The following is a 13695-nucleotide window of genomic DNA, read 5'->3' on the forward strand; positions in this document are numbered from 1 at the left end:
AATATCGTTGAGTAAGGCCCTGGCTCCCCGGTCGAAATGTGCGGGGGCGCCGTCGTGTTGAAACCAGATACGTTGTCTACCTGCCAGTGGCACGTTTTCCAAAAGTTCAGGTAATACGTCATGTAGAAACACCCGATAATTCCCACCACACAAAGTAGAGGGCAAAATGCACGGGCCTATCAAGTGGTCACCTACTACGCCACACCACACACATTCACTGCGAACCTATGTTGATGATGGCGCACAATGATTGCATGCGGATTGTCCATATCCCAGACGTGGCTGTTGTGGCTATTGAACATGCCGTCCCTGGTGAATATTGCCTCATCGGTCCACAAAACTCTTGTTGGGAAATCTGGAATGGCAAGAGTTTGTTGCACGTACCATTGGCAGAAATCCATGCGTAGGGGAAAGTCCATGGGCAGTAAGTGGTGCACCTTATGCAATTTGTATGGGTGCAATCTCTCCTCCTGAAGAACTCGGAACACATTGCTATGGTGGGTTTGTTGAGTACGAGCAATGACACGTGTGCTGGTGTCAGGACTGTCTCGTATCGCGTCCAACACGTCCTCTTCAAATTGCACAGTGCGGGGTCTTCCACAATCCCACCTACGGGGTAGTAGAGATCCAGTTTCACGCAGTCGAGCATCAAGTCTTTGAAAGAGTGCATGTGCTGGTAACCGCCTATTGGGAAAACGTTCGTGATACGAACGCCGTGCTTCACGGCTGTTTCGGTTTGCCTCTCCATAAACGAGATGCATATCAGCAAGCTCGTGGGTAGAGTACTCCACCATTGTCCTGTACGAGAACTGCCCAGCAACAGGGGCACTTTCCCTCCGAGTGACGGATCACAACTACCGTGATTAGCACCCACGTAATGTCACGCAGTTGTTGCAAACCGAGAATGAACACGGGAATACGTACTCTACGTACAATATTCCTTGGCGCAATTCAACGCCATACACACACGCCAGACTAAACTCCACGCTGCGAGACGCAGAACAAGACAAGAAAAACAACGGTCGACTACACTCTCTACGTAGTATCCACCAAAACTAATACGTAACAGGTGACCTACACTCACAGCGCCTCTAGTGGGGCTTTCTGTATCAATTAGCTGAAATCAATCTGAGCGTAATTTGACGGCATAGCATCATTTTCGAGTGAATTTCCTATTTCCCGAGTGTGGGACGGTGTCCCTGCAGTAGTGGGACATGTGGACATACGTCGTCATTTTTTACTGGCTACATTCCGATTTCAACATTATGTAGAAAATAGTAGTACATTTCCTATATTTTCCATCAGGGGATTCCCCACTTTCTTTGAGAGTCCCCTTGCGCAATTTACATTGGGCCTCAATTGATGCACCATTGTATTCGTCAGGTACGACTTTCTTTGTATTATTTTATTCCGACATTGATATCTTTCTTCCTTCTTGAGTTATTGTGCTTTACACATGGTGTGAGGCGATTTTCGCACGCCTGTCACTTGAAAACGGTGCCGATTTCGACATTTTTTCACATGGCATTTTGTCCTTGTTTTTACTTGTCGAATCACCTCCCAAGCATTGTAACAGGTATTTTGCAACACCCTGTATAAATTTACTCTTAAAAAAGTACGCAATGGAGATTACATGATTATATCCTCAAAAATTACAACAAAATGGTATAATATTTACACAATTGTAAGGTATTTATAGATATATCGGATCGCTAATTTTACCGATAAACCAATACGGATAGAGTACCGATTAATCTGTCCCATTCCTAATTTATATATCGGCATTCACTCTTTTTAGTGTTCATTTTTTTGTGAAAAAGCCACTAACATCAATAAAAAATAACAAAACCATCACAATCTTTCTATATATTGCATTAGAAATAATCAATATTATTATTCTCTATTTGTTGCTTTTCACGAAGCCTAACAACGCAGAACTTCTTATTTGCACATTTGCAATTCCTTACCAAAGGATGGACCAATATGAAAATTTTGGGACCAATACTGATAAGTGCCGAAACTTTACAAAAATAAATTGTATATTGAGACATTACTTTCCAAAATATAGCTTTATATTCATAAAAAAAGTAATGAAAATGGCAAAATTTTGCATAAGTTATACAATAATCATAGGAATATTGGATCATAAAATTATTGGCAATATTACTGACAAACCGATACCCTGATATGCCTATTTCGGCTGATGCAGATAAATGTACACATTAATGATTCCCATTCCTATTTATGCATTGCGTAGGGACTTACCAACTAATTTCAGACAATGATTTACTTCCACTGATATCCGATCTCTCTGAATCCCTCGGAGGTATGCCATTATACTTAACATTTCTTTCCCCGTGAGCGTAGGCAGCACAGCATCAGACTGGGGGCAGTATCCTATCTGCTTCAGGCACTGTGATAATCAGAATAATTAAAAAGTAAGTTAGGGATTACGCTAATAAATTTGAGGATAGGTTCATAACAAGCAAGCATGTAGACTATTAATGTAGCCGTAGCCATGATAGAAGTAATACTACCAGGACTTAACCAATACTGATGTAGAGCCATACATTTATGGTGAATAAACATCAAGATTTCGGTACAAAAACTGGACACATTTCAGGCTCAAAAGTGGTATATAAAATGGCATTTCGGTGTTAAAATGGTGAATATAGCTTTATAATATATATAAAATAAATATAAAAATATAAAATCCCAACTTTGTTTTGAAAACTGTACTTATTATGCAAAAGAAACATTTCCTTTGTAATTATTTCACTTGCCATTCTTATAAACACAATTATTGCTGTTACATTTCGGGAGAACACATGCTTCTTTCATCAGACATTTACTTTTAGTTTGAATAATGTTACAGTTATAACAAGAGAATAAATTTAACAAAAGGATAGAGAAGCAGTTATACAATGAATTTTGTGAATGTCATCAACTTCGTTTGAACATAACAAATAAACTGTGCAACAAGCAATTTATTAGTATTCTTTTTTCTAATGAAGTTTTTGTCAACTTTTATCATTATGGATCCCAAATATCATCAGATAACTTAAAGTCCTTCTCCTTTCTACAAATATTCTTGATCTCTTTTGGAACTTAATTAAAAAAAATAATGTTAATAAATAGCTTGTTTCACATTTGAAAAGTTTTGTTCATTTTGCACCAGTACTGTGAAAATAAACAGATTCTGTGATTAAATAATAGCTATTTTAATATTCCAATGATTTTTAAAAGATATTTTAAGGAAAACTGGTAAACTGATGTGACAGAATTGTAACGGAACCCTGACATAGTGATTAATATTAATCAATATTCTGAAATATTTTTTTACGATGTTCAAGCATTGGTATTGATGAGAATCAGTACAAATATTGGCACCTGTATTGATAATGGTTCACAGTGGCAACAACTTTTGAAAACCATTGGATGGGCTGGACTCAGGGATTTGTTGTTGGACAGTGTAAATAATTTAGTACACTGAACTGGAGATCTAACAAATTATATAAACAGTAATCAAGTTGTGATAATTCTTTAGGTGTATCATTATGAAACCATTTGTTTCTAAAATATAATAACAATACAAGGCAAATTTTTGGGTGGGCTCAAGCTCCACAAGCCCTTGTAAGTTGGTGCCACTGCATAGTGGTATTGGCTCAGTTCTAGCTAATGCACATGATTTGTGAAAAACTTCAATAATATATTCTGTGGTAGGTCTTTAAAAAAATTACTGAATATTTAAAAATGTACATGTATTTTGTTCATGCAGTTTAAAAGGGCAACAAAATGACAAAATGGTGGAACCAATTTATTTGTACTCTACCCACATCAGTTGACCCTGTTATGACAAGGATCTCAAATTGCATAGTGGGGTGTAAGGGGTGACCTTCCACACAGGTGCCCAAAAGTCAACCTCGCTTCCACATAGTACACCCTGGACTGCATTTTACAGGCGAACGAGGCTCTGGCGACTGGCACTATGGCCAGTATAATTTTGTGTGTGTTGTCCTGTTTTTTGTCCTTGTGTGTGTGGAGTGCCTCTTTACAGCCTCAGCTTTTAATGAAAGTCAGAAAATTTTAATATTTTAGTAACACGACACTGCAATTATGCTATTTTAGTTCTGGTAAGGGGCTGGACCCCGTATAATGTGACAGGTGCAAAATTTTAAGATCAAATTCAAATTCAAATTGCATAGTGATTATGCTGAGGAGTAATGTAGATATTTGTTTGTTTGCAGTTTTAAGTTTATTTTATGAAGAGAAAAGCTAATTGAAACTGGATCTACAGTTTAAATTGGGATCCGAACCACTATATGCCTCCACTGGATATCAAATCCAGGACCTTTGATTACAAGGTCACTGGGGAGGCCCCGTGGTGTAGATATGTATGTAATCAATGCATATACTAACCCCCCTTTTTCTTACCAGCTCTCTGAAGGTTGATTTTGCGAGTAACCATCGTATATCATCTAGTAATTTAATAACGAAAATAGGAAAGGTGATTACTTATATTTCTGGTTAAAAATACCTCGCCAATCCCTCCATAGAATATATTGTTAAGTTGTCCCCATCCTAAACAAATACGTTTCAGCACCATTGGTCACATTTAACCTACATAAAGCGTGTCTCGAAAAGATGGGACATTTTGAAACAGAGGTACGGAGAGGAGATTAAATAGTTGCAAGAGATATAATCATGGAAATGAATAGCGCAGAGGATGCAAATACATAATTACATACCGCTGAAGAGATGAGTAGGTTTATGACTTGTGGATGACGTCTACTAGATGATGACCTTTTCAAAACAACCATTCCTGCGGTTGTCTATGGACATCCTGCATAGTTTGATATAACATGCCTACAGAAACCTGGGCAATTTCTTCACAGATCCTTTCGACATGACCTGCTACAACTGAAAAATCGCTAATTGCTGTGGACATGTTACGTCGAGCTATGTAGGATGTCGGTCTATGACTGCAGGAGTGGTTGCTTGGAAAAGACTGTCATCATCAAGTTATAAACCTACCAATCTCCTCAGCAATATGTGTGCAATGGCATCCTCTGTATTATTCACTTCCATGATTAAATCTCTTTATTCTCTTCTCTATAGGCCTCCCCGATGGTGCAGTGGTATCGTCGTCGCCTTGTAATCAAGGGGTCTCGGGTTTGATAGCCGGTGGAGGCACATAGTGGTTCGGATCCCACTTTAAACTGTAGGTCCAGTCCCGATTAGCCTTACTGAGCATAAAGTGGACTTAAAACACCAAATCAATCAATCAATCAATCTCTTCTCTATACCCCTGTTTCAAAATGTCTCGTATTTTTGAGACAGTCTTTACTTCTGTATGAAATGGACCTAACTGCATTGCCTAACCTCTTTTCGGTTTGTCCTGAGCATTTTCCCAAAATAGTAGATTTCTCCTCTAGAAGGTGTAATTTGTCCCGCAAGCATTTGAATAAGTACAGTCTTCCCAGAGCCATCGATTCCCAAAATTCCCATACACTCGCCACCCAACACAGAAAAGCTCACGTCTCTCACAGGAGTGGTTGTGCAATACTCTCTTGCGACCTCACGGACCATCAGAACTTCCTTTTCACCATCCCAAGATTCACTTTCTGGAAAGGACAAGAAAAGCACATTAAATACTCTTTCTACTGTTCGTGGCATTAGGGATTGGCTGATATGAAATTTTGGCAAATACCAATAAAGCGTCTATACTAGCATAATTTTGCACCAAATTATAAGATAATTATAGACATTTCAGATCGGTAAGGAAATCAGTAATTTTACAGATACACCGATATGCCTATATCTGCTGATACTGATAAAAGTACTGATGGATCCGTCCCATCCCTACTTTAAACTATACTTACTCTAACATTACATTTCGAGAGAGCACTTCTTCCCTCGTCTTCAGGTGGTGTGAATCGAACCTAAGACGGACCTGTGATTTTACTATAAATTGTGCTAACCAACTACTCCATGGCACCCTCCATAATTCAGTGCGATTCCCACCACTGGCAAAATAAATCTGTTCACCTGAAGACGAGAGAAGAGGTGCTCTCTCGAAACGTAGCGTTAGTTTAAAGTAGGGAAGGGACAGATTAATTAGTAGTCTATCATTGATTTGCATTATTTTACTTCGCTAATTGTGCCACTTTTGGCTAATTTGCGAAGATGGGGATGAGTGATGACATGATGAATTGACACTCGCGAACATCCATGCCTAGGCCGGGATTTGAACCTGGGACCCCTGACGTTGTAGCACAATGTGCTAACCACTCCGCCACGGGGCCAGCAGGTACTCTATCAGTATCGGCCGATATAGGCATATCAGTGTATCAGTGCATATTTTACACCTTTTTAGTGCATAGTTTGGGAATTTCAAGTGCATAACTATCCAGGAACCTATTCTTCACTATTCTCTTGCTTCCCTTTACAAGTTGCAGCATTCAAGCATAGGTATTGGTGGGAATTGGTAAAGGTTGTTGTTCATTTGGTTTACTTTACTTCACATATCTGCAATTTTTGGCTAATCGCGAAGATAAGTATGAGTGATACATACATGAGGTTTCATGTTTTCCACGTTGCACAATTGGATAGTTTCTTTCCGATTAATTTGAAAGGCTCACTGCCTTCACATGCTAAGGGTACAGCTTTTGGAGCAAAATTAATCGAAAAAAAAAACCTATCCAATTGTGCAACATGGAAACACAAAACCTCATGTACATACCACTTAAACCACGTTTATCACATCCATCATGAGGATGAGTGATGATATGATGAAATTGATTAATGGACACTCACAAATAACACCCATGCCAAGGTTGGGATTCAAATCCGGCACCTCTGGCATCTTAGCATGTTATGCTAACCACTCTGCCATGGAGGCCCGCAGTAAGTGTAACAGAATAAGCATCATTTCAAGTGTACCTGTAAGAATTTCAATCCTTTCCTTTTCCTGGATGACGTCTTCATCGTGGGACTCACCCTTATGTATTTCAGAAAAGGTGTTAGTCACCCAATCAGAAAAAGCAATATACCATCTAAGGTCAATAATGAACACAAGAATCCAATACAGTACTGCATCCAGAACCAAATAAACTGCCTGACGCAACACTCCAAGTGGATTCTGTTTTGTCGGCCACTCCAGATACTTCAGTGGGGTGTAACATCCTGCAGTTGTGCAGTTATCATCTACAAGGAGAAAAACAGATCATTTGAGTCTCTTAACGAAGGTAGAAAGACTAACCTATCATGCTTTGAGCACATCATGTGGCTTCTACAAACATACCATATTTACGCATGTATAATGCGCACCCTGGTTTTTGATATGGAAAAGTGACAAACAATTACAGATTGTATATAATGTGCAGTACAATTCAGGTTCAAGAAATAGCTTTCTTAGTTGTACGTCATGACATTGATGTTATGCTGATCAGAGCAAATGACATCATACCTATTCAATGAGTAGGGACATTGAATTTTCGCGATGCGTGAAATCGCGAAATGTGAAAAAAAGATGCAATTTTGAACATTCTGCACGTAACTACACCCCCAATGATGAATGATGAAATATGCATGAGTTTTATTCGCGAAGTAATGCAAAATGTGTGCTTTTCCACAAAATGAATGCTTTTTCGTGAAATAACCGTGAAATATCATCAAAGTAGAAAACACGCAAAAACCGGCAATCGAGGTTGTGCGCGCAAACTGTTGATTTGTAACGAAACGCTTGCCTAAAGTTTCCTACCACTTGCAGCTGAAGAACGTTTTATCTTCGATCACGCCAGGAAGATGCTGCAAATTGGGATTTCCCATGCACATAATCTCAGTTCGAAAACTTCGTTTCCTGTCAAGCTGCATTCCTTTCTTCCCCCGAATGTCTACTCAACTTCCAGTTTCATTGAACTTGCTAGCTGTAGCAGCAAGAAGATTAGTCTGTTCCCGCACATCAAGGGAAACAATGGTGTCATGCGTGTTCAGTCATGAGTGAATTTTGTTTATCATCAAGTGATTTTCAACATGTGTTTGTGTGTGTGCAGTAGTGATTATTTTATTTGTTGGACAGCAAGGATATCCTTTAAATACATACAATGAATAAATCACTTGAGATATGCAATTTAGAAATGAAGTGATTTTGTGTTGATGTTTTCTTTTTGGTTGGACATCTAAGTACTTGTGTATGTGTACAGTATATAAAAATGAAGTAGTTTATCAATTTATAGCTCCTTTGTATGTTGTTTCCTCTCATGATGAAAAAGTGTGTGCCAATTTTTTTTTCCATCGCTGATCTAACATTTTATTTACCACTCTCCTCAGTTTTTATTTACCATAAATTTGTCTCCCTATCAATGAGTCATCAACCCACACCTTCCCCCTCTCCCTCCACTGTGCATCCCAAAGCTTTCACTTCTGTAACCACCTTGTTTATTCTGTAGTAGAAGAAAGTGAGAGTTGGCCACGGTGGCTCAGTCGGTAACGCGTCTGACTACCATGCTAAAGGTCCCGGGTTCGATCCCCGACCGGTTCAAATCCGGGAACTTTTCTAATGATGGAAGCGGCCCCGGCGTCCACCCAGCATCGAATAACATGGGTACCTGGGGAAAACTCTGGGGGGTAAAGGTGGGCAGGGGCGTGATGCTGATCACATTACCCTCACTCACGACCGGATCAAGAAAGTGTGGGGCATTACCCCCACACCCCCTATACGCCTTCATGGCATGGTGCTATGCACAGGGGAGCACTTTTTAGAAGAAAGTGAGATCAAAATTATGTTATGGATTTGCAGTGCTCAGAAAGTTATTTTCTCTTATTTCTTGCCTGACAAATACCACTGATAAACATCCCGTGTGATGATTGGTGTAGCAAAATGTTCTGTTACAAAGTGAAAAATTATAGGAAATGGCCATTTTACTTTCGTAGTGTCCCCCACCCCCCATTACTAGAGAAATCTAACCTGGTAATTTGTAATTGTGTCTGCTGATATATACGTGTTATATGCAGTGACATAGTGAAAACATTCGTGGTTTCATGTAGGCTGTTTGAATTATTCTGTGCATAATACGCACCACAGTTTTGGGTGCCAAAAATTTTGCAAAAGGTGTGCATTACACATGAGTAAATACACAATGTTAAAAACTAGAACGCAGTTGCAGACCTTTTTAACCTTTTCAGCACAGATAATGTATATCTATGTTCACTGCAAATAGAAATGAATCATGAATAATGTAAATACATATTCATAGTTTTTCAGTCCTTACAGAAACAAAGGCAGAAAAACTGTTGGTGTTGAAACATTGCCAATTCACGAAACATAGTGCTTGTTTACATAACATACATAATTTTATTGTTTTGAAGTAAAGTGCAACAAACAATGAATGCTATCAAGAAGGATTATATTCATTACATTACTATCAAAGGAACAAATCACATATTTTGACAAATTTCCGCAATTTGTCCACTCTCAATATCCAGAGAAGAAAAGTTATATTTTTGTTAAGGACATATTTATTTACTAACACCTACCACAATCACAGAAAATTCCATAATTTATAAATGAGTTAATACGTACTTTTATCTTTTTAAACATAGTTACTCATGTACTGGGTGGATCAAAAATCACCACCAGATACTGATACACCAGTATTATTACTGTGAAAGAAAATGAGGTAATCAATGCAGAAACTGAACTGAACTGAACTGAACAAGACACATCAAGGAGTAAAACACAACAAGGATCTGTAAGATAAATGCCAGTGCAGATCTCAATTCTCAGTATGTTACCTCTATTGGGAAACCTGACTCCTAACAATAGTATTGGGATTGACTGACCTCTATCAGAAAACAGAAGAATTATTACCACACAACATATTGTTGCATGAAAACCAGAGGAACGAAACTCTAATATTGCAGTTTTCAGTTTTGTTTAAATTAGGGCTGAGCCGATATCAATTTGAACCGATGCCAATACTCTTACCGATTCCCACCGATACCGATGATTGAAAAAAATTGTAATAATTAAAGTTGTTCAAAATTTATATTAATGCTAGTGTGCTAATTATATGCCATATGGTGGTTGGATCCCATTTTAAACTGTAGGTCCAGTCAGGATTAGCCTTTCTCCGCATCAAGTCGACTTCAAACGAAAACTCTAATTATATGCATCAAATTACCAGGATTTTTGCTTTAAATATTTGAGAATGACATCAGAATATAAAATTACATGTTACCTTATCACAAAATTTAGATTTTCACACAAAACTGGTGCAAAATATAAGAAAACTTCGAATTTTGGATAATTTCCAGGATAATTAGTCTCCGCGAAATTGCTGCGAGGCATTTTTGTGGAGTCTGTCAAAGACCAAAATGCCGGTAAAGTATCGGCTAATAAATTTTAATCGATACTTTCTGATACCGATACCACTGGTATCAGCTGATACTGATACATCAGTATCAGCTCAGCCCTAGTTTAAATTAACTCCTCTGAAGGGCTCTATTTGGAGTTGGACTGACATATCTTAATTTCCAATTCTTAGCAGTAAGGTGGAGTCAAGTATCTCTAATTTACTCTTAAGAATATATTATTTCCTCTCTCCTGTAAATTTCATAAATTGGAGTTACATCCCTCTGGGTCCCACATGATGATATGTGTGCAGGATAAACACTAATCTCAACCTACAACTTTTATTTCAATCTCACTTGCGAATAGGGCCTCCCGATGGGGCAGTGGTTGCGTCGTCACCTTGTAATCAAGGGGTCCCGGGATTTGATTCCCGGTGGAGGCACATAGTGGTTCGGATTCCACTTTAAACTGTCCAGTCTCGATTAGCCTTACTGTGCATAAAGTGGACTTAAAACACGAAATCAATCAATCAATCAATGAATCACTTGGGAATAATACATTGTTGCACTATAAATAATATCCCATTGTAACTTTTGGTCCACGGTGCATATTTGTTTCACTTCATAATGATGGAAATAGGTAATGCTGAAAAAAGTGTAGAATTTTTCTATGATTTTAAGGCCATGTTGACAATTAATCATATGGAATTCAGATTAATGTAGTAACATTTGGGATTTTTTAAAAAAAAATAATTAACATGTTACATCCCATTGAAATCTCCACCACCAAAAGAAAAAAAAGTTACATCTACAGACATAAGTATGAAACTAACCACAGCAAACATCAGAAGTCACATTCACATCTGAGGATAAAGGACAAATTATCCATGAGAGATATTTGCACTTGTAGTTTTGTTCAGCTATCAGATGGATGTTTCTTATAGCATGCACAAATGGGACAGCAGGTATAGGGTACAAGAGTAGAATTGCCGTTCCAAAGAACTCCTCTTTACCATTGATTGGATCTCCGAGTTGCACAAATATCATACCTAGAAAGAAAGGTGGTCTGATTTAAATCACTTTAATGAAATCATTTATAGAAAAGTATACATAAGGAATGTGTAGATATCAGAATCACTTTTGATAGAAGTACATTAATCTTGTAATCATTGAATAGAGTTTATGAGTCTCTAAGAAAAGAAAAGAAAGGTATCAAAATACATGTACTGATGGGTTGAAGCTCACACCAAAGGAAATGCAATGTGTAAACTATAAACACACTTCAATTTCTCTCGATTTAAAATTCATAGGCAAAAATAGCTAACATTTTGTGTAGAATAATATACAAAATACTAATAGTCTTAAACCGTAAATAGCATCATTATCATTAAGCTATAAATAAACATGGTACCTGATATTTCGCAAATTATCATTTAAAAAATCACCAACATTCAGCTACAAAAACTATTTTAAGTTACAATTAAACAGTACACCCATAATGTTTTATTTTCACTGGAAGAAAAGTTACTGAAATTATTATGGTTTCATCAACACACATTTCCATAGTAGGTTCATTTATACAGTATCGGAAACAGAAAAATGTATATTTACATATAATTTTTTATTTGCTTTAATCAAACTGTTTAAATATTTTACAGGGCCTTCTACCAGAAAAACCCTTTCTACGAAAAACATATATCTACATTACAGTGCCAAAAAACATACACGCAATTTTATGATTTTTTTAAAATAAAAAATAGATTAAAATAAAAAAGTAATAAAAAATGATTAAAAATAAAAATCATTAATTTTATCCACCCTGTTAGCAAGTAACACACACACACACACTGTGAAGAGAAACCATAAATTTTAAGTAAATTGCCTGCTTTCTACATTACACTGGTCGCATTTCCAGCTGGCATCTGGGAAACACTGGATCTGTGGAATTTTCTTTGACTGACATCGGGCATTTTTGAGTCACAAGGCACAATGTTGCTAGTGGGATGAAACAAATGAGCGTCAGATACACCACATGTTGCCACACATACTGTAAAGCGAGAGAGAGTTTTCTCCAACAATATGGTGAGCACCTCAAAAAAGCATATAAAAATAGTACAAAAAACATGCAAACATTCTACAAAAACACAAATAAGAACAACTTTCAAAAAACAGAAGGATGCTTGGCAACATTGCTTTGGGAGAGCGATTTTACCCCTACAATTTTTACTCTGTAACTGAGTGTGTTGACACCCATCGAGAAATACCTCTCCTCCTCTGAAGACAACTGGGGGAGAGAAAGAGCCAGGAATACCTACGAAGGTCAGTGTCCAGCTGAAGTGATACTGCTATGAACTAATGCTAACACTTCAATATTATGGCAACTTGTTCTGAAGTTACAAATGTTATTTCAACTCTTCATCACCGTCATTCAAAGAGGGGCAGAAAAGTGATGCAAAATAATAACAATGTAACGTGAAAAATACTTTGCAATTCAAATTCTAATACAAGAATGCAGAAAAATTACATACCAAACACATTCACAAGAATGAACACTGCAAATCCTGAACTAAGTGTCTTGGCTAATAGACTTGAATAGTACGCCGATGCTGATCCAGAAATTCCATATAGTGTCAAAACAAGGAACAATGAGACTGAAACAGAAATAATAAATATATCCATCCACGTATTTAATTAAAGAATAGCTTAAATCTTATGCCAGCATATGAATAAATAGATCTCTCTCACTCTCACATGCTCTCTCTCTCTCTTTCCTCAAATATTTAATTCATACAAGGGTCCTTCAAGGTTGACCGAGACTTTTATTTCTATGAAAAAATTGGAAAGTCCTACAAGCACCAAACTATGCGAGATTTTAAAAGGAATCCCCCTGAGCATCCAAGAACCACTGTCATCATTTTATCAGTTCTCTGAGTCCTCTGGCATAGAAGGAAGTTGATTGGTGTCGTAGAAGCTGCAGGATATCTTTTGTCAGTACTTCATCTGTCTTCAATTTCTTCCTTCCCATATGCTCCTTAAGCAGCTCAAACAAATTTCATGATCACCAACGACCAAGACCAGTGTAAGAACATGGAGCAAAACCCTTTCAGAGATTGTTGCTGTCAAACTGAGGATGTGGGGCCATGCATTGTCATGGTGAACAATGATATTTGTAGACAACATCCCTGGTCTTTTCTTGTGAATGGCATTATGTACGGCATCCCTCATCGATGTGCAGAAATACTGGGCATTAATCATGAACCTTTCCCCAAAAAAAATCCACATACGTAAAGAGCACTTTGTATATCCCAGTCGGATAAATGTATCCATGCAGTTCATTCATCA

The 13695-nt window shown here is 37.6% G+C and overlaps 1 protein-coding gene across 4 annotated transcripts in view; it reads right to left on the reverse strand.

Moving 5' to 3' along the window:
* LOC146003536 (phospholipid-transporting ATPase ABCA3-like) overlaps nt 1-13695 on the reverse strand; it is a 98724-nt gene that overhangs the window by 14793 nt on the left and 70236 nt on the right. For 3 of the 4 annotated variants that reach the window (XM_083141827.1, XM_083141828.1, XM_083141830.1), the window contains exons 16-20: nt 12882-13004; nt 11187-11402; nt 6943-7206; nt 5383-5624; nt 2266-2413 (exon numbers count right to left, since the gene is read on the reverse strand). In XM_083141827.1, coding sequence (XP_082997953.1) covers nt 2266-2413; nt 5383-5624; nt 6943-7206; nt 11187-11402; nt 12882-13004 — 993 coding nt within the window. The remainder of the gene's footprint in view (nt 1-2265; nt 2414-5382; nt 5625-6942; nt 7207-11186; nt 11403-12881; nt 13005-13695) is intronic. The other variant, XM_083141829.1, reaches the window with a different exon arrangement.

Source organism: Lepisma saccharinum, chromosome 20, assembly GCF_977018435.1.
Source record: "Lepisma saccharinum chromosome 20, izLepSacc3.1, whole genome shotgun sequence".
NCBI classification, from domain to species: Eukaryota; Metazoa; Arthropoda; class Insecta; order Zygentoma; family Lepismatidae; genus Lepisma; species Lepisma saccharinum.